The following is an 18,534-nucleotide window of genomic DNA, read 5'->3' as shown; positions in this document are numbered from 1 at the left end:
ATTTAGGGTTTGAGACCGAGTCAACACCAAGACATTTAGGGTTTGAGACTGAGTCAAGACCAAGGCCAAGGCAGGGCGAGACCGAGACAAGACCAGGACATTTAGGCTTCGAGACTAAGTCAACACCAAGACATTTAGGGTTCAAGACCGAGTCAACACCAAGGCCAAGGCAGGGCGAGACCGAGACAAGACCAAGACATTAAGGGTTTGAGACCGAGACAAGACCAAGACATTAAGAGTTTGAGACCGAGTCAACACCAAGGCCAAGGCAGGGCGAGACAGAGTCAAGACCAGGACATTAAGGGTTTGAGACCGAGTCAAGACCAAGACATTAAGGATTTGAGACCCAGTCAAGACCAAGGCAGGGCGAGACCGAGACAAGACCAGGACATTTAGGGTTCGAGACCGAGTCAACACCAAGGCCAAGGCAGGGCGAGCCCGAGACAAGACCAAGACATTAAGGGTTTGAGACCCAGTCAAGACCAAGGCAGGGCGAGACCGAGACCGTAAATATCACTGAAAAATTATCCTCTTGTGTGCAGCGGGCGTGTGACTCACTCAGACCGAACAACTGGGAAGGTTGCGGCCGTAACCAGGGAAAGAAAATCAAATTACATGACCTGAAGTTAAGAGGCGTTTTCCTTCTACTCACAGTAATGACTTGGAAAAAAAAAGCCTCTCAGTGGTGGTCTTGAGACCGAGACAAGACCGAGTCAAAATGCTTTCGATTTCGAGACCTTCAAAAAGTGGTCTCGAGACAAAGACCGATTTGGAGTACGACAACCCTAGAAGGAATTTGAGATTAATTGAAGTGACAAGAAGGTGGATATTAGTAGTTAAATGAGTAGCAAAGCAAAGTACATTGAAAAACAGTTCAACCAATAACAGCATTTTGAAGCGACTAAAACAGAGAAAGTGGAAATGTATTAAGGGACATCTTTGTAGCATGACTGAATATTTGAACAACAGACTGTATATTAAGATGAACGGAGAAACAGTTGCCAAAATATTCAGAGCGCCCCCTGCTGACTGGTTGGCTGGCTGCAGTCATAATCCCTGCATCCTTCATGTTAACAAACGGGACATGGAATCAAAATACACACAAAACACATGATATCTGTCATTTTTAATTTAGTCCACATCAAGCTTGTTTATGCCAAAGTGTTCATTTTTCTGAGTTGTTTTGTTTAAATGTGTTTTTTGAAAGCGGCTTCACAGCCCAATCCGTAGCCACATGACGTGTGTTTTCATTTAATAGTTTGAGCCATGTCCCATCTGTTAACATGGAGGAGGCTGGGTTTATGATCTTTAATTGCAGCCTGTCATTAGGGGGAGCTCAGTAGTTTGGCCTCACTGCCAGCTGTTGCTCCGTCCATCTTAATACACAGTACTGGAGTCCTTACCCAGGATTTCCCCAGTTTGATTCTACTTGGCGGACTTGATTTTGATCTTCCCACTCTCTCTCTCTCTCTCTCTCTCTCTCTCCTCTTGATGACAGCTCTGCACTGAGCAGGGGAGTTCTGGAGGAGGGGGGGATTAGTTGACATGAGGGTGGGGGGGGGCTGCGGGGATGTGGTGTTAAGGTCACGCCTCTGGCCTAAAAAGGCGAAGCAGAATACCAGCAGCAGCGGGCCGCTCTAAGAATAACTCAGGGCCTGGGGCTCAGAAACATGGCATGAATGTAACATTTCCTGGTTAGTTCTACAGTTTATTCAGACTTATCCCAAAGGAACAAAACAAAGTAGACTTACTGATACAATTTGACTTCTGTTTGTTGAGTCCAGCAGCAACATTGGCTGTTGGGATAAAGTTACCTTAAAGCTCTCTTTCCCCTCCGTCAGTCAGTCCCCGTGGTCGATCTAATTCTGTCAGACAAGCAGAGGAGGGGGGGTCCTGCTGCTCTATCTACAACCCTAGCTTCAACCCGGCAAAGGGCAAAGCCACTTTAAATTGGTCTCTGTCCGTCTTCCCCCGGCCTCATCCACTACAGCGGAAGTCAGCTCCCTGGGCCACGTCGCAGACATTTGGACCCATTCAAAGTTTGAGTTCTGAAACTGCAGATTTAAGAAATGCGAGTGGAAAAAGAAGCGTAAGTGTGACCAGTGGTGGACACATATCCTCAGCACATGCCATCATATGACGTGGCTGGATTGGAATTAAACGCTGGGATTAAGTTGCTCGGAGGAGTTGAGGATCTACCGTCAATTTTTTCTTTTTATGGGAACTTAATCTGCATAAAGGATTTTACTTTTTTTCTTTTTTTTTTTAAACTATGACCGAAGCAGTTGAAGGTAAAGTATCCATCCCATGAAGTGTTACTAATCAACTAAAACCCCATGGTTTCACTGTGTTTATGAAGCTCTTGTCTTGTTTTGTTTTGCACACAGCCCCTCTGATGCTTTCTGGTGTGTTGGGGGGAATTTCATGATTGGAAGTTTCTAAAAATATGCTGCTATCATGTAGCGGCTATTTGTAATGCAGCTTTAAGTCCCCTCTGTGACATCCACCGAGCTGCAAAGGATCAATCAGCTCCAACACTGTGCTTCCTGTTGCATTTGAAACCACATCCCCTCATACAGGGATTTTTAATTGTTTTCCTGAGCATGGTAAATGAAACAAGGCAACATAAGGATCCTAAAGCACAGTGTTGTCGTTTGCATGAACGCTATGCCCATCTTTGGACTTCACAAGAGAGCTTATCAACCAGTACGGGTGGATGATTGGGCCTTTAATTGAGAAAAACAAGATGGCCATTACCATTTCCAGGACATTTCTGAATGGTCACAACAAACGTTTTATGGAAAGAAGTCTAGCTGACTAACTTCTCCAAAGATTTGAAACATGTCCCAAGTAGTTTATCAATTGATTTTAGCTGCCAATGGCACCTAACAACAACATAACAACTTAACCAACTCCAGGACTGTTGAAGCTCTGGATAAAGCCAATGGTTGGATGATGGTTATTTTGGGAAATGTGAACGTCAAAAAGAAACATCCAACAACAAACAGTGTGCTCTTGTGATGCTCCTAGGACATTTTCCACATCAATTATCTCCACATATCAGTATCTTCCACTGCTAGCTCATTACCTTTTTGTTATTTCCTTTGTGCAAAGCAACAAATGTCATGATGGAGCAAGCAATCCTTCTTTATCTGCTTGAGTCTGTTTATGTTTTCTCAAAGAAAGCTCTTATTTGGTGAGAATCTATGGAAGTGTAATATGTAAGAAATAACGCTATGAAATATCTTGCCTAAACGCCTGTAAATAATAGTCAAATCAGGATCACATCAATTGCAAGATGATCAAGTAATCTTATGGAATTCGGCATTTTTGCTTGCAAATTAAACTTGGCTGATACGCAAGATTGATTCTAACACTGAAAAGTTTTCAAACTTGCTATAGCATCTAGCTGGATTTTTCTCTGGAAAGTTTTAATTTGCTGCTCATGGCTTTGAATCTTTGGTTCTCTATGAAGCTTTTGGCAGCAAATGTTCTTCAGAGAAATTATGGAAATTGTGGCAGTTTTGTGAATTTTACAAGCTTGGCCAGAATTTGTAGTTTGGAGGATTTTCCTTGGTATGGAAATGGTCCATACTTGGTGAGGTGGTCGTCCATAAGCCAAAAGGGTAGATCAAATTTAAATGTTTGACTATAACTTTAAGAATCTAGTGGAACATTTAAATAAGTCCTATTCCGTTTCTGTTTTCATACTGGCAATTTTTTCTTCAGGTACAGACAATTAAGGCGTTTTCACACCTACAGTTTGTTTGCTCTGGTCTGAATCATGGACCAATTTATTACATTTATGCATAATTACCTCAAGTTTGGTCTGTGATCACACGGGGACATTTACATGCCGACCAAAATGTGTGCAGGAAAATGCTCTCTGATTGGTTGGAAAAACCTAACAGTAAATAAAGACCAGTCGACTCCTGCCTGGCTGTGGCTGCTCCAAAAACACTTTCCAACTTCAAAATAGACAGACAACTACAGGGATTTATGTTCGCTGTGGTCATCGATTTTTATATTGTTTGCATTTATCAATGGCGCAATTTCGACTTGCAAATAATATGTTGATGTACCGTCAATTATACCTGTGGCCTGTAACACATGTTCAGCAATGATGAACAGAGATGGCCCTAATGGTTGTTTCCTGCAGTGAGGTAGGTTCATGTTCTTACTACAAATGAACCACACAGAGTCTGAAGATAAGCTAACCAAACCCACCTTTTTAAGCAGTCTCTTTACGGTGGTTTGGTCCACACCATGCTTCGATTGACAGCTTTCACACCAGCGCAAACAAACCGCACTTACTTGGCAAACAGACCAAAGGTTAGGTGTGAAAACGCCCTTAAGAAATCAGAAACCAGTGATACTATACTTTTTCTGAATTCCACCAAATTCATACTGTAATGACTATACCTGTAATCTATTTTCTCACATGGATATTTGCATCCAAACAGTCAGAAAGATACCACACATAATGATAACATTTCAGCAGGTGTACAACACTCATTCCAGTAAAAAAAAACAACAACTAGGAAACAGCAGCTTGAACTCAGCTCCAAACATGCCCAACCAGCTGAATCCCAAGGGTCTCTGCTGCACGTAGTTCAGCTCTGTGAACATATTAAGTAACTGTTATGACTACACTTCTCTGTTTTCTGACCGAATAGGCAACAACTGGCCCCAAATGACTCCTCTGAGCTGAGCTGCCATGGATACCCAGTGAGGGTAACAACAGAAAAGTCATCCTCAGTGTGCAGACAGGTCAGCCATAAAAGGAGGAATCATGCAGGGATGGATGGTCAAAACCGTTTAGAGATGGGGTTTAAAACCCGTTGGTCAACAGAGGTTTAATAGTGATGTGGACAAAAAGATTTAGGAGTTAATATGTCCCACTTGTGCTCACAAAAATGTTGGCCACAAACAAATGGAAATCATACATTTTGGACATTTCAGTTTTGGGATTTCTCGAGCAAAAGAGCACATTTTTTCCCCCAGGGGATGGCTCAAAGGGTTAGTGCAAAAACTATAACAGGTTGGCTTTTGATTAAAAAAGGAAAATAAAAGCACAACCCAATATTTACCAAGATGGCCATTAAGCAATCAACTGAACAAGCATCAGAAGGAGATAAAAATGCTAAAATCTTTAGGATGGGCCATTCAATCCATGCCATATTTGACGGAAATCACACCAGTATTTATCAAGACATGTTGCTGTGGACCAAAGTTTTGGGTTAGCTTAAGCAACTGATGGGTTGGCAAGTTGTTTTTTTAGTGGTCGTCGTCTGATGGTCGAGTACTCAAGAACTCAAGTGTTATTTCATGATTTAAAAAAAACAGCACGGATCAACCCGCAATTTAGAGAAGGGAATGCTACACATGATGTGTGTGTGTGAATGACAGCGAGGGGAAATGCTTTCTTTCTCAACAACGACTGGTTAAACGTCCTGTCTGAACCCGGTGCTTATCAGTTAGTCTACAGTGGACTGTCATTGGGCAGCTCCCAATGCTGCAAGGAGTCTGATTAGAAAGCCTTTATAAAGCCAAGCTATCAATGAGTAAATGTTTGATGTAGCTGGTGAATTATGAACTTTACAAGATCTTAATTTGCAGACTTAATGGAACATCAATCACATGGTTCGATTGAATGATGGTTTTTACCCCACCTGAAGATAAATTCAAGTAATTGATTAACTTTAATACCGACCAATGCTAATTCTTGTTCACCTTTTCACACTGTTTTGAGGACCACAGATGTCTTTATATAGAGCCAGACTTCTTTCATAGGGATAACCAAGCTGGTGAAATAGAGCTCGACAGTCTGGTTCAGGAAGTAAAAGCCCCATTCATTTTCTCCGTAGCAGATTTGATTATTAGCCGTAATGCCATAACCATCCAAGATAGACTTACCACGAGCTACCCGACTGTGAAACGGTGGTATATGTTCCTGTAGTGGAAGATACAACGTCATTTTAAGAAAAACATGGTTAAGTCACGATCTCATTGTAAAGAACTACACCACCTTCAATCCTAGAGTGTCACAGCAACGTCTCTGATTGGGGGAGCCAGCTGTTGCCATGGAAACTTTGGCTGCCGGCTGCTACCACTGAAGTTGCTGGAAGTTCAACACACTAAGACAACGGTGTATTACAACATTACAAGTAACAATATAAACATTAAAATAAGCATAAATGTAGAAAGAAGGTAGGTGTATGCATGCAAAATATTGTTTGCAAGGTCACATTGGAATGGCAAAGGATTGTGGGATATGTAGTTCCTTCACTCATGAAAGCCTCCTGTGTCTGCCCTTTTTTCTCTGTTTTCCAATTATTTTTTGGTGTAGAATCAAATGTTTTAGAGTCACGAGTATTCGGGTAGCTGGTTGACTTGATTACAGGATTTAATATATTGATATAAGGGTTTTCCGAAATGTAACTGGAGGATTTGAATGGAGAAGTTAACTTCCCGAACCAGAGCCAGCGAATAAGTGGGCTGTCACTGACGAGCTCTATTGCCAGTTTTTCAGTGGCACAGAAAATAATCACTTTATTTATATAGCACCTTTTAAAAACACAGATTTTGACAAACAGCAAAGGCCAAAACGAGAACAAAGCAAACTAAACCAAACACAGAAGAACATAAACAGCAAGAATATAGCAAAATAATCCGAATAATAAAACACAATACAACAGAAAAGAACCCATTTAGCAACATACTCAACCGACATGTATAACCCAAAATGTATGCCTTGTCAAGTTTTTTGAGTAGCACTGCACTTTAACACTCTCAGAAGTTATGTATACATCTTAAAGAAGCATCTTGTGTCTGCACATACTCCTGATAATTCCCTTATATAAACATGCTTAAGATAGTTTTTTGAAAACTAAGAAGTACTTGCTGAAACAAACAGCGACTGTCAGTGCCATGACAATAGTACCACACCAGGCTCTGGGAGGTTTCGTCTGGGTCACTCTTATTTTGAACTGACCTGGAATCAGAGTAATGACGTTAGACAGAGATGTGTAAGTGTTGTGTGTGTGTGTGTGTGTGTGTGTGTGTGTGTGTGTGTGTGTGTGTGTGTGTGTGTGTTAGGAGTGTTTGAGTCAGCAATAACAGAGTAACCCAAAGTAGCTGCCAACAGTGAGCTGAAGAGAGTCAACAGGTGGCCCGAGCTTTCCCAACACACCCTCCCAGGACATTAGCAAGTACACTGCAGCTGATTTTAAAAGACAAAACTAAACCATTACCTAGTATCTTTAAGAAAACAAATGAAAAATAAAACTGTGAGAGAATGATTATTGGTTAAAGAAACTGTTTGTAGAGGAAGCCTACAAGATTGCTTAAACAAACAGACAGGCAGGCAAGACTGAGTACCTACCTGTAGTCTAAAAAAATATAGTTTGACACCTTTTTTTGACCATGTTCAACTTCACAATAAATTTTCTCCCATGAAAAGTTATCCTTAGTAGTCTTAATGTGTATTGAAATATGCATTGAAGTGCTTTGAGTGTAGGCCTGCAGTAGAAAACAGTAGGCTGGATGTGTTGTGTTGCCATGTATGTACACTAATTTGAGCAAAATTAAAACAAAACGATAGTGACATTTGATAGAAGAAAAACCACTATCTGCTTGATCATGCTTAATCATGAGGGTTATAAAACCGGGGCATCTCCCAATGGGAAAGTGTAATCTCTGAGCTTCCCCCCCTTCCCTCCCTCCCTGTCTCCTACAATTTTTAAATCCTTATCGTTTTAGAGGCATTGGTGGTATTTCTCTTCAAACTTTCCTTCCTTTCTTTATGGGAATTATTGTGTGTACTGTGAAAAAAAAGATTGAGATAGCCGATGTAAAATGTGAATCCCGCAATGCAATTAAAAAGTGTGTAGCAGAAGTGGACTTTGGGTGTACACGGCATCTTCTAATCTAGGTTTATGGATACTTAACAGTTTGTTGAGCGTTTAGAGCAGTGGTTCTCAACTGGTGGATCTTGAAGACGTGCCTGTTTTGTACCGTCTGAGGTCCAAACGCTGTAATTTGTCATTTAAAGAAATTGTATAAAATATAAAAAATTAGGGTCGCAATTTTAATGCAGGAGTTGGTTGTGGGTCATTATGCTGGATCAGTTGAGAACCACTGATCTAAAGTAACTGATCACTCTGGATGATTGCATCAGCATCTAATCGCTGTGTTTTTGCCTCTCAGCTCGGTTGTCGACCACCACCACCACGATGGTCATTGACGGTAAAAGTGGAGACGTCGGTTCGCAGCCCGCGCGACTAAACAAGAAAACGTTCACGGAGGACCTCCACTCCACCTTCAGCTCTCCTCTGGCCTGGATCTTGGTGCTGGCTCTCTTCATCACGTGGTCTTGCGTTTTTGTAATCATGTTTGATCTGACCGACTACAAGACCATTTCAGGTAAGAAGAGGTTTGTCTGCTGTTCATTTGAGATTCTTCCCATTGTCAGCTCTAGTTTTGCAGTCTCTGTTTTCATCAGGAATCAACACTTAACATGCTTTAAAAAAAACCTTTTATTTATGAATGTGTATGTTAATCTATAAATTCTCATAGGTGGAGTTCTGCTGTGTATATTTTCATACAGGGGCAACTAGCTTTAGCATTTTGTGGCGGGGCGTTAGCAGCTCTGTTCTGCCACCAGAGGACCAGTGATAGCTAGTTCTGGTTTATTCACGGCTGTCAGATTCGCTCAGTTTTAGGAGCTTTGACCTTGGGTGAAATTGATGTTAAATTCGACATTATTAACTGCACTTAAATTGCCAGTGTTTCTCTCTGCAGTCAGTTTTCAGGCAAACACAGATCATTGCTTGTGTCACATTCAGCGTTCAGGTAATCTGGACACCAGGTTCAGGTTCAGGTTACTTTATTTGTACCCGTAGGTCAATTTGGTTGGAGGGAAAGTCACTTAATACAACACAGACAATACATAAAACATTCAAAGTGCAAATGCACGATACAAAAGTGCGGTGGTGCAAAGAGTGCGCAGGTTCCAATCGTATTATTGATAAAACAAGTTGATCTGTAAAAGTTACAGAGCCGAGAACACCAGAATAAATAATCAATGAATAAATGCATATCGCACAAGATTACAGCAATATGGTGTACATTTCTGGGTGCAGGTCAGCATTGTAAGGCATTGTTCTGGACGTGCAGATTAAAAGGTCTGGTTCTAAAGTGCATCATGTCCAAGGGTGTAGGTTATGGTTCAGATTACATATCCTTTCAACAATGGTAGTATTGCTTCCTCTGCTTACAAGAAACAAGCAGCTATAATCAATATTGAAATACAATATTTGTTAATTAAACTTTTATTTAGGTCTATGATCCCCTTTGGAAGATAGAAACTGTAAAAAATACCTCAAAAAGTTTTCAGGGCATTTTTCATGCTCTTTGTTTGCAGGTATTCCTTTGCCCACTGCATCCAGTCCTGACAACCTCCACCAATAAATCAGGACAGCTTGTATGTAACCTGAGACGTTAAACCCATTGCAAGGAAAGTCTGCAGACGTTCACCAGCGCAGTCTGCTGTACTGCTCCTTCAGTTTTAATGTTGGCATGCTTTTCAAAGCTGGGGTAGCCAACTTTTGAGGAACCAACAAATGTAATCTTGATTTTGAAATTGCCAAAGCTACTTTCCCAAACACTCTTCAGTATTATGTTTTAGTTCTATACAAGAAGAGCTCATTAAAGAGTGTAGGGTTGAAGGGTAAGATTGAAAGCTTGTAGAAGACTGGCATGGGACTGTCAGAGCCAGCTAAAAGGAGAAGAGGAATGTAAAAGATCTTCTCCACTGTGACTAGGCTTTAATCTCTCTTTTGTCCCCATTATCCTTTTATGTTAACGTTGTTTTAGTTGCACTTGTCATTTTTCCAACCTTCTTTCTCCTCGATTAAGTATGATATGATGTCTTCATGTTTGTTTCTGCAGCACAGTGATTTGCAGTGATATGAATATGTATTGTACCTGCTCACATGTTTCTCTTCAACAGCGACTTAACTAAAAGTTGCAAGCATTGGTTCCATTTTTTTCTCACAACACTAAAACAAACAATGCTTCCAACACATCATTCATACCCGTTCATTTCTAGTCTACTTATTTTTCTAACCCTAACATGAACATCTTCCTTTTAATTTCTCTTTCATTACTTAGTGGGTGCAGACGGAGCAGTGAGGGAATGCTACTTTCAAAATCATGCTAGTTTTAGAAGGTTACCAAACCTGCCTTTAAAGGCTTAATATGCGATTTTCCACACTTAAATACAATAGAAATCAAGTATATCCTCTGAAAATAACTCTGTGAGTCATGACTGTCTACAATGGGTGTAACACCCGAGTCCCACTGTCTGTGATGTTTTCAGAGTTTTCAGAGTCCTATCTTCAGTTTGTTTACATCGCCAGGACAGCCGGCTGACTCCTCCCCTCACGTATAAAAGTTGTTTAATTGAGGGACTAGAGAAAAGAAGAATAACATACTGTACTCACTGCTTAACTGTGTTTCTAGATCACGCTCATTTCGGGTAAATTTACATGCAGTGTGAAGATACGAGCATAATAAAGATTGCTAGCATTAGCATGCTAACACAACAATGCAGCTCGAGTTGTTTTGGTTTCATGCTGGTGCTCAAGGGCGACATCTGCTGGATCAAAAAATTGCATATAAAGCCTTTAAGTCATGCAAGAAACTGGAGTAGTCCAGCAGAACCAGAAATGCACATTTGGACAACATAATTTTAATCTTTCATATTCACAATTTTATCTTTGAAAAAAAGGTGAAAACTTGATATTAATAGAAACAGCAACTTCTCCTTTTCACTTCCTGTGTATTCTTAAAAATCACATTTAGCTATTAACTCACATGGAGTAAAAAGCTTGCCACATCTTCTTCATGCCATCACAGTGTGAAACACAAACACATCTACTTTCCTTTTCTTCTTTCTGCTCCACCTCAATGCTGAATCTCTCTGCTCACTGTGTTTCTCATCCAACCAGGTCGTCCTCCTCCTGCTGTCAGGAAGGTTTTAAAGGACTCAGGCCGTAGAGGCAAGACACTTTATCTGCTACTAACCCGTCAGACCACAAGCTATTGCTAATGCCGCTAACACAAAAACACTAATCAGCTAACATTGAGTGCTAACGTCAGCCATCAATGTTAGAGAGGCTTTCAGCAAAGTCTGTAGAAGCTGCTTTATGTTTGATGCTTGATGACAAGTTTTCAATTCAGATAAATATGATTTTAGAAATTAGTTTGTAGTTTAGACTGTGTAGAAGAGGTAATTCTTAAGTGACATTAGCATGTTTTTTTGTGACACCTAAGAATATGGTAGTGCCTTCAGGTATTTTCTCTTTGACCTTTTTATAGACATATTTCTCGATGGACACAAGTTGAGCTTGAATGCCAAAGCGGTTCAAGAAGATGTGAAAAATGAAAAAAGAAATCAATCTAATCAGAAATCTCAGCATTTAAAGGTCACATATTATGCTAAATTAGCTAACCCATGTTTCTCTAACACTTATGTGTCTCTAGTCCGTCTACAAACCCCCATTATGAGAAAAGTCCATCCTCTCCGTCTTTTGCCTGCTCCACTTTTCAGAAAATGTGTGCTCAAACAGGCCATTTGGAGATTTTCCCTTCATGACATCACAAAGGGCAGTAGCCCCTCCCCCAGGTGGGTGACACTCCCACAGCTAGGTGTTTGTTCTGCCCTCTGAGTCTGCCTTCTCACCGTAAACAATAGGGCATGGAGCGAGAAAGCCCGAGCCGCTCAAGCCCTGTGCAGAGAGGGGGCGTGGTCAGACTCAGCTCATTTACATATTTAAAGCTACAGACACAGAAACAGCCTGTTCTGAACAGGGCTGAAATAGAGGGGTTTATAGACATGATCAAATACAGGATCAGAGTGGATTTAGAAGAAGAAACTTCACACACATGTTTTGGGACGCTCAAAGACTTATTTAAACTAGTTGAAAAGGAGGAGAATATGTGACCTTTAAAATGCATTTTTTCTGACATATTTTTCCTTTTATTGTTTTGTCTGTCATTTTTTTGTGTTAATTTTGCCTGTTTTTTATGCTTTGTGTAGATCTGGTTTCATTTAGGGATGGAAGTATGCAAAACTGTTCTCTGTGGAGAACCTCACCCAACATTTTTGTCTACATGTATGGTTTTTATACCTGTCTTCTGTTTCAAAAAGGAACCATTTTACAACATTTTGTTTCTGGCCGAACACAGCTCCTCTTTCATCAAACTGTAGTGGAAAAACTGGAAGACGCAATTGTTTATTTTCCGGCTCAAAATTCCTATTGTCTAAATAAACTGTGATGAAAAACCAATGAGCGTCGCAGACATGGCTTAATCACCAATAAATATAGCTTGATGAAGGAGGACCACTACGATTGAAAAAAGCTTTTTGCAGAATATTATGTCATGTAGGCGTTTTGCTGTGGTTAAACTGGAAGGTGGGTGATTCATGTTGGTAATAGAAAGATTTTACACTTTGTGAAATCCAGATTTCAGCTCTTTTAGGCCCACCTCAGTTTAACCCTCTGCTCAGTGATGACAGCTGGTCTGCACTGAGATACTGGATATGTTTGGCTTGATCAGGAACAAACAGGGAACAACAACCTGAGTCAAACTGAAAGAGTGACTAAATTGTAAGCTGTGTGTGTGTTTGTCCCTGCCCCACCAGGAGGCCTCAGTAAGATCGGCTCAGACCCCATGAAGGCTGTGAACGACGCAGTGGATGAATCGACAAACGTGATAAGTGCGGTGTTCAAATTTGCTGCAAACCTGATCGCTCCTGAAGAAGATGAAGGTACAGTCATTGTACACATGGTAGGAAAACAAAACGAAACATCCTGTGAAGCCACAAAGAGCTATTTCATTTTTTATTGATGGGGGGAGGACAACATTTTGTTTAACTGTCCGAAAATATGGACTATTTAAAGGGGACATATTATGAAAAATCCACTTTGACAGTGTTGTTGAACATATATTTGGGTAACCTGAGTGTCTACTGACCCACAACATGTGAAATAAACCCATCCAGTCCTTTGTTTGTGGTCTGCATAAGTCTTACTACACAGAGAAAAATGCTCCGTTTCAGATTTGCTCTCCTTGTGATGTCACAGAGGGATTCTGGTAAAAGAAAAAACCCTCCCCTCCCCTGGTATCTCCACCCATGGACTCCACCCCCAGCCTAGAACAAAACTTTAGCACAGGTCGGCCATTTTTATTCTCACTACAGAGGAGTGATGTCTACGGGGAAAACTCAGGGGCGGGGCTTATTGCATTTAAAGAGACACACACCAAAACGGAGCGTTCTGAGAGAGCTGGTTTATACAGGGTCACAAACCTCCTCTGGTGCTTGATTCATGTTATATTTTGAACAAAGCACAGCACAGATGTTTCATTTAGACCACAGGGGGACTGTTTGAAAAGGTGGAGGAGGGGGATAATATGTCCTCTTTAAGAAGTTATTGCGTGCTGACCAGGAAAGAAGAGACTCCTCCTGGCTAATGCACACCTACACCTACCATGATGCAGTGCACACAATAAGTCAAAGCCTCAGTTCAAAGCATTCCTTTTGTGTTATCGACAGCTTTTATGATGAACTCTGAATATCAAGCGAAGAAAAGAAACAGGAGTGGAATATCCTCTTTTTTTATACCTTCAAACCCAATATTTTGGGATACAATTGTGTCCGTTAATGGCCTTTTTTTTAAATTTCTTTGCTATACAATCAGAGAGCAGGGACTTAAAACCGAAGCTGTAATAGCTTTTTGTTCTTCCTATCCCTGAACCACGTCCACTTTGGGTGTTTTTGATACTACACACCTTATCTCTAAGAGATAGATGAGGTTGAAAAATACCGATATCTCTCTTCAAGTAAATGAAACAGACCTCTTTTGTTATAACTCTTTATCTTATCAATTCCTGACGTTCCTCTTGCATTCACTGATTCCCTTTTCTTCTTCTCCAGGAAATCTATACGCAGTGAGAAAAAAAGGTTTGTATTGAAGCATTTTGTCAAAGTCTTCTATTGCAAGTACTACGCTGCTGCAGAATTATGATGACAAAGTATTGCTCGCTGCTATGATTGTCTTGTTCAAGCTGCTTTTTTAAAGGGGATTTTAAGAGTTAAACCAAAGGTGTTCTCATATTTAAATTATTTTTGATGGAATGAAGGAAACATTGAAAGGCAGAAATGTATTTGCCGCATGTTTTTAGGGCTTCAAATGTGTCTTTATGTTCTTAAAAACATGTAAGAAACATCTCATACAGTATAAAAACATCCTCTTGCTTTCATGCAATTTATTCTACTTAACTGCACATGTACTGCAATATGCATACAGCATTTTCTTTGCAAGCTCAGCAACAATCATCCAATTAAATGAAAATCCCAAAGATGCCACTGCAGCAATCATCTTTCTGAATCTATCCATTCGGATAAGTTAAAAGAACACAGAAATAACTTTAATTTGTGGCTGAGTGACTGTAGGAAAACGTATGAAACCGTATTTGTAATAATAGTGACAGTTTCAAGCTGACCTGATTTATGAACCGTCTCAAAGATTCGAGATGGGTGGAGGAGGAGGAGGAGGTGAAAGAGGAAGTGGAGGTGAAGAATAAGAAAGCAAAAGGTATATTTTATGGTTATTCTGCTAACATTTAGATTAACTCTTGATGGATATAACCAATCCTGTCCCTCACCGTTTTAACAGAAGGTAACCCCCTACACTAGCAACACTCAAAGTAACTTATGTCTTACTTTTCTACCTCACAACTTTTTCTTCAGACGCTTGTCTCTTTTCCCCCCCAAAAACTTTCTGCGCTAACTGCTTACATTAAGCTACTAATACTAAACCTGTCTGGGAATTAGCATCTAATTGTTTTGTGTGTTGTAAGGCTCATTTATGTTTCTCTTTCTGTGTTCCAGGAGAATTTCTACCATCCCGAAGTAAAGGTACGACAGATGCTAAAATCTGTTTCCTACAGGAGCTGAGTGTTAGCATCCTCTTACCTCCGAGATCCTTTATTAATTAGGCTACTTAAAGTTACTCTAGTTTTTTAGTTTTAAAAAGTATCATTTAATACATGTTTAAGTTGTTATTCGATTTTTAAAACCGTGCTATTTAAGTGCTAACTCTCTATTTAGCATTAGTTCCAGGTGTAGCTTTATTTTGCTCTGATAAACCCACTGCACATTATAACATCAACCCTGTAGTATCACATTAAAGACGGACAAAATTAGCGACTACCTAGCATAAAATGAGGCAGTTAAGAAACACAAATGACCATATTTGGAAGAGAGGTTGAAGCTGAAGAAGAGCTACGTTAGCGCTAATGCTACGGTTAGCTAGGTCTTGAATGTTTCATAGGATGGATACAGTTTTGGAGGCGGAGCCTCGTTCCAATGAAAGCTGCTCAGTGGCTCATAAAGCTACAAAAGTCTGACTTTGTGCGTAAAAGTACCCGGATCTTTAGCGTTATCGGGCCCATAGCGCATATGCTATCCAGCGCCCCTTGTTTCATCAATAGGTTAGGATTAGATGTACGTGTATGTATGAACGTTGTTTACAGTGTCTAGTTGAACACTACATTAACAAAAGCATAAATCACTTGTTTTATAATATTTTCTATGCTGGTTTTAATAATTATCTGCACAAACAGTTTCCATAAGGGGTCAAAAGGTGAATTATTAAGAAGATTTGGGAAACGGCAACATGTTTTTAAATTGTTTTTATTCATAAGAACTTTGATAAGTGAAATTAAACAACATTTTTATGTTTCTTACAGTCATAGGGATGCAAGCAGAGACACAACTACCAGCTGTTGAGGTCGTGGAGGAGGAGGATGAGGATGAGGAGGAGGTGGGAGTGGAGGAGGGAGAAGAAGGAGATGAAGTAGAGGATGCTGGTGAGGAAGAGGAGGAGGAGGAGGATTATTACGAAGAGTATGAGGAGTACGAGGAGGAGTATGAAGAGGAGGAATATGAGGAGGAGGAAGAGGAGGAGGAGGAGGAGGAGGAGGAGGGGGAAGAAGTAATGGAGGAGGAGGAGGAGGAGGAAGAGGAGGAGGGAAAGGATGGAGAGGAAGAAGAGGGAGCTGAAGCTGTGGATGAGGAAGAGGAGGAAGAGGAGGAAGCTGAAGCTGTAGATGAGGAAGAGGAGGAAGAGGAGGAAGCTGAAGCTGTAGATGAGGAAGCTGAAGCTATAGATGAGGAAGAGGAGGAAGCTGAAGCAGTAGAGGAGAAGGAGGCTGAGGCAGAGGAGGAGGAGGAGGAGGAGGAGGAGGAGGAAGAAGTGAAGCAAGAGGGAGCAGCAGAAGCTGTGGAGGAGGAAGAGGAGGAGGAGGAGGAGGAAGAGGAGGAGGAGGCTGAAGAGGAGGAGGAGGAGGAAGAGGAGGAGGAGGCTGAAGAGGAGGAGGAGGAGGAAGAGGAGGAGGAGGCTGAAGAGGGCCCTGCAGAGGGAGTTGAAGCAGCTGCTGAGGAAGATGAAGATGATACCAAGGCTGAAGAGGAGGAAGATGAGGAGGAGGAGGAAGATGAGGAGGAGGAGGAAGATGAGGAGGAGGAGGAAGAGGAAGAAGGGCCAGGAGAGGGAGAGGTAGTTGGAGCAGCTGCTGATGAAGAGGAGGATGAGGAGGACGAGAAGGTAGATGCTCAGGTGGAACACGATGACGATGAAGACGAGGAAGACGAGAAGGAACCTGCAGCAGCTGATGTTGATGAGGATGATGATGATGATGAAGAAGACATGAAAGAGGAAGCAGCAGCAGAAGAAGAAGCTGATGATGATGATGAAGATGAGGAAGAAGAAGAGAAGGCAGACGCTGCCGATGATGATGAAGATGATGAAGTTTCTCCTGAACCCATCTCCACCTCCGAGGATGACGAGTCAGCTGTGTCACCTGACTCCGACTCTGACGTACCTGTCGACGTCAAGGACAGCGAGGACGACGTAACACTCCCCGATGAAGACGACGAAAAGGACGACGAAGACGATGACACCAGTGACGATGCATTCACTGACTCCTCAGAAGTCAGTGAATCTGCACTTCTTTCCAGTGACGAGGAGGAGGATGACGACGATGACGAGGACGACGAAGATGACAAATTAGCCGAGGGCGTCGCGACGTCTGATAGCGATGACATCATCGCCGCGGACAGCGATGAAGACCTGGAGCTGGACCTTCTTCCTCTTCCCGCTGCTATCGAGGACGATGATGAGGAAGATGTCAAACTTGATGAAGAGGACGATGAAGAACGCCTGGAAGAGGACGCCAAAGTTGCTGAAGAAACTCACGAGGGTGATGATGATGATGATGAAGATGATGATGAGCTGGACCTATCAGACGAGGATGTCTCTGTCGCCTCCTCTGACCACTTTGCAGACGATGAAGATGATGATGAGGATGAGGAGGACAGTGACCTCAAAGACGAAGACCTCGACGTAGACGTCCATATCGATCTCGATGACGATGATGCTCTCGAGAAAGTCGATGATGTCACCGTCCATGAGGAAGATGACGACGACAAAGAGGAGGAGGAAGATGACCTCCCTACCCTTGAGAGTACAGACAGCGGCGTCTTAGGCGATGAAGATGAAGATGAAGATGACGACGTTGATCTTAAAACAGATGATGAGGAATCTGTCGGAGAAACTGTCCTCAGTGATGATCTTTCATATGACACATTAGACGATGAAGATGACGATGAAGATGACGATGATGAAGATATCGACACCAGCTCGTTTGAGTTCACCTTTGACCTCGAGGAGGAAAAAGAAATCACAGGAACAATCGTTGACGAGGAAAAAGATGAAGATGAGCTCCCAGCGGAGTCGTTGGCTGGTGAGCATGAAGACGAAGATGATGAAGATGAAGATAAAGATAAAGAAGATGATGATGAAGATGAAGATGTTGATGATGATGTTGACGACTTCTTGTTAGCAGGTACACTCCAGCATTATTATTATTATTTTTAAACTTGACAGTACACAGTTACTGGTTGTACTTTGTTTCTGATTGGCTGATTCTGATTTCTGATTCAAATTATCTTTATTGACAAAAAAAAAAAAAACAGTCATCATAACCTGACAGTGTGTGTTTGTCAGCCTCTGCTGCAGCGATGCTCACTGTCCAGGAGGAGGCAGTAAAGACCGAGGCAGACGCAGACGAGGACGATGATGATGATGATGATGACATCACACAGGCTGCTGATGAAGATCAGTCTGAGGAGGAGGACGACACAGAAACTATTGGTGGGTTAAACAGTGGTGTAGTGGTGCATGAAGACGATGGCATACTCTGGATTTTTAACCCAAAATGTGTGCAATGTGTTTGTTTTTCTTTCTTATAATGCTATTCTATTTTATATATCATTTTAAGTTTTTTTGTAGAAGCTGACTCAGGGAGGAACGCACACAAATTCCAATGTACCTGTACTGTCCTGTACCTGAGCAAATGGCAATAAACATCTATTCTATTCTATTCAGTAGTTTTGAAGATTAA

The 18,534-nt window shown here is 41.4% G+C and overlaps 1 protein-coding gene across 7 annotated transcripts in view; it reads left to right on the top strand.

Moving 5' to 3' along the window:
* Positions 1-1,162: 1,162 nt before the first annotated feature.
* Positions 1,163-18,534, top strand: part of LOC132984676 (FK506-binding protein 5-like) — a 28,635-nt gene continuing 11,263 nt past the window's right edge. For 2 of the 7 annotated variants that reach the window (XM_061051551.1, XM_061051549.1), the window contains exons 1-11: positions 1,167-2,291; positions 8,209-8,424; positions 12,710-12,835; positions 14,003-14,029; positions 14,595-14,663; positions 14,960-14,986; positions 15,820-16,214; positions 16,287-16,352; positions 16,446-16,567; positions 16,604-17,976; positions 18,138-18,284. In XM_061051551.1, coding sequence (XP_060907534.1) covers positions 2,273-2,291; positions 8,209-8,424; positions 12,710-12,835; positions 14,003-14,029; positions 14,595-14,663; positions 14,960-14,986; positions 15,820-16,214; positions 16,287-16,352; positions 16,446-16,567; positions 16,604-17,976; positions 18,138-18,284 — 2,587 coding nt within the window. In that variant the 5' untranslated portion in view covers positions 1,167-2,272. Of the gene's footprint in view, positions 2,292-4,676; positions 4,771-8,208; positions 8,425-12,709; positions 12,836-14,002; positions 14,030-14,594; positions 14,664-14,957; positions 14,987-15,819; positions 16,215-16,286; positions 16,353-16,445; positions 16,568-16,603; positions 17,977-18,137; positions 18,285-18,534 lie in introns of those variants that run through there. The other 5 variants (XM_061051552.1, XR_009674996.1, XM_061051550.1 and 2 more) reach the window with 5 other exon arrangements.

Source organism: Labrus mixtus, chromosome 12 (genome assembly GCF_963584025.1).
Source record: "Labrus mixtus chromosome 12, fLabMix1.1, whole genome shotgun sequence".
Classification (NCBI taxonomy): domain Eukaryota; kingdom Metazoa; phylum Chordata; class Actinopteri; order Labriformes; family Labridae; genus Labrus; species Labrus mixtus.
This window is presented reverse-complemented; position numbering and strand designations above follow the sequence as displayed.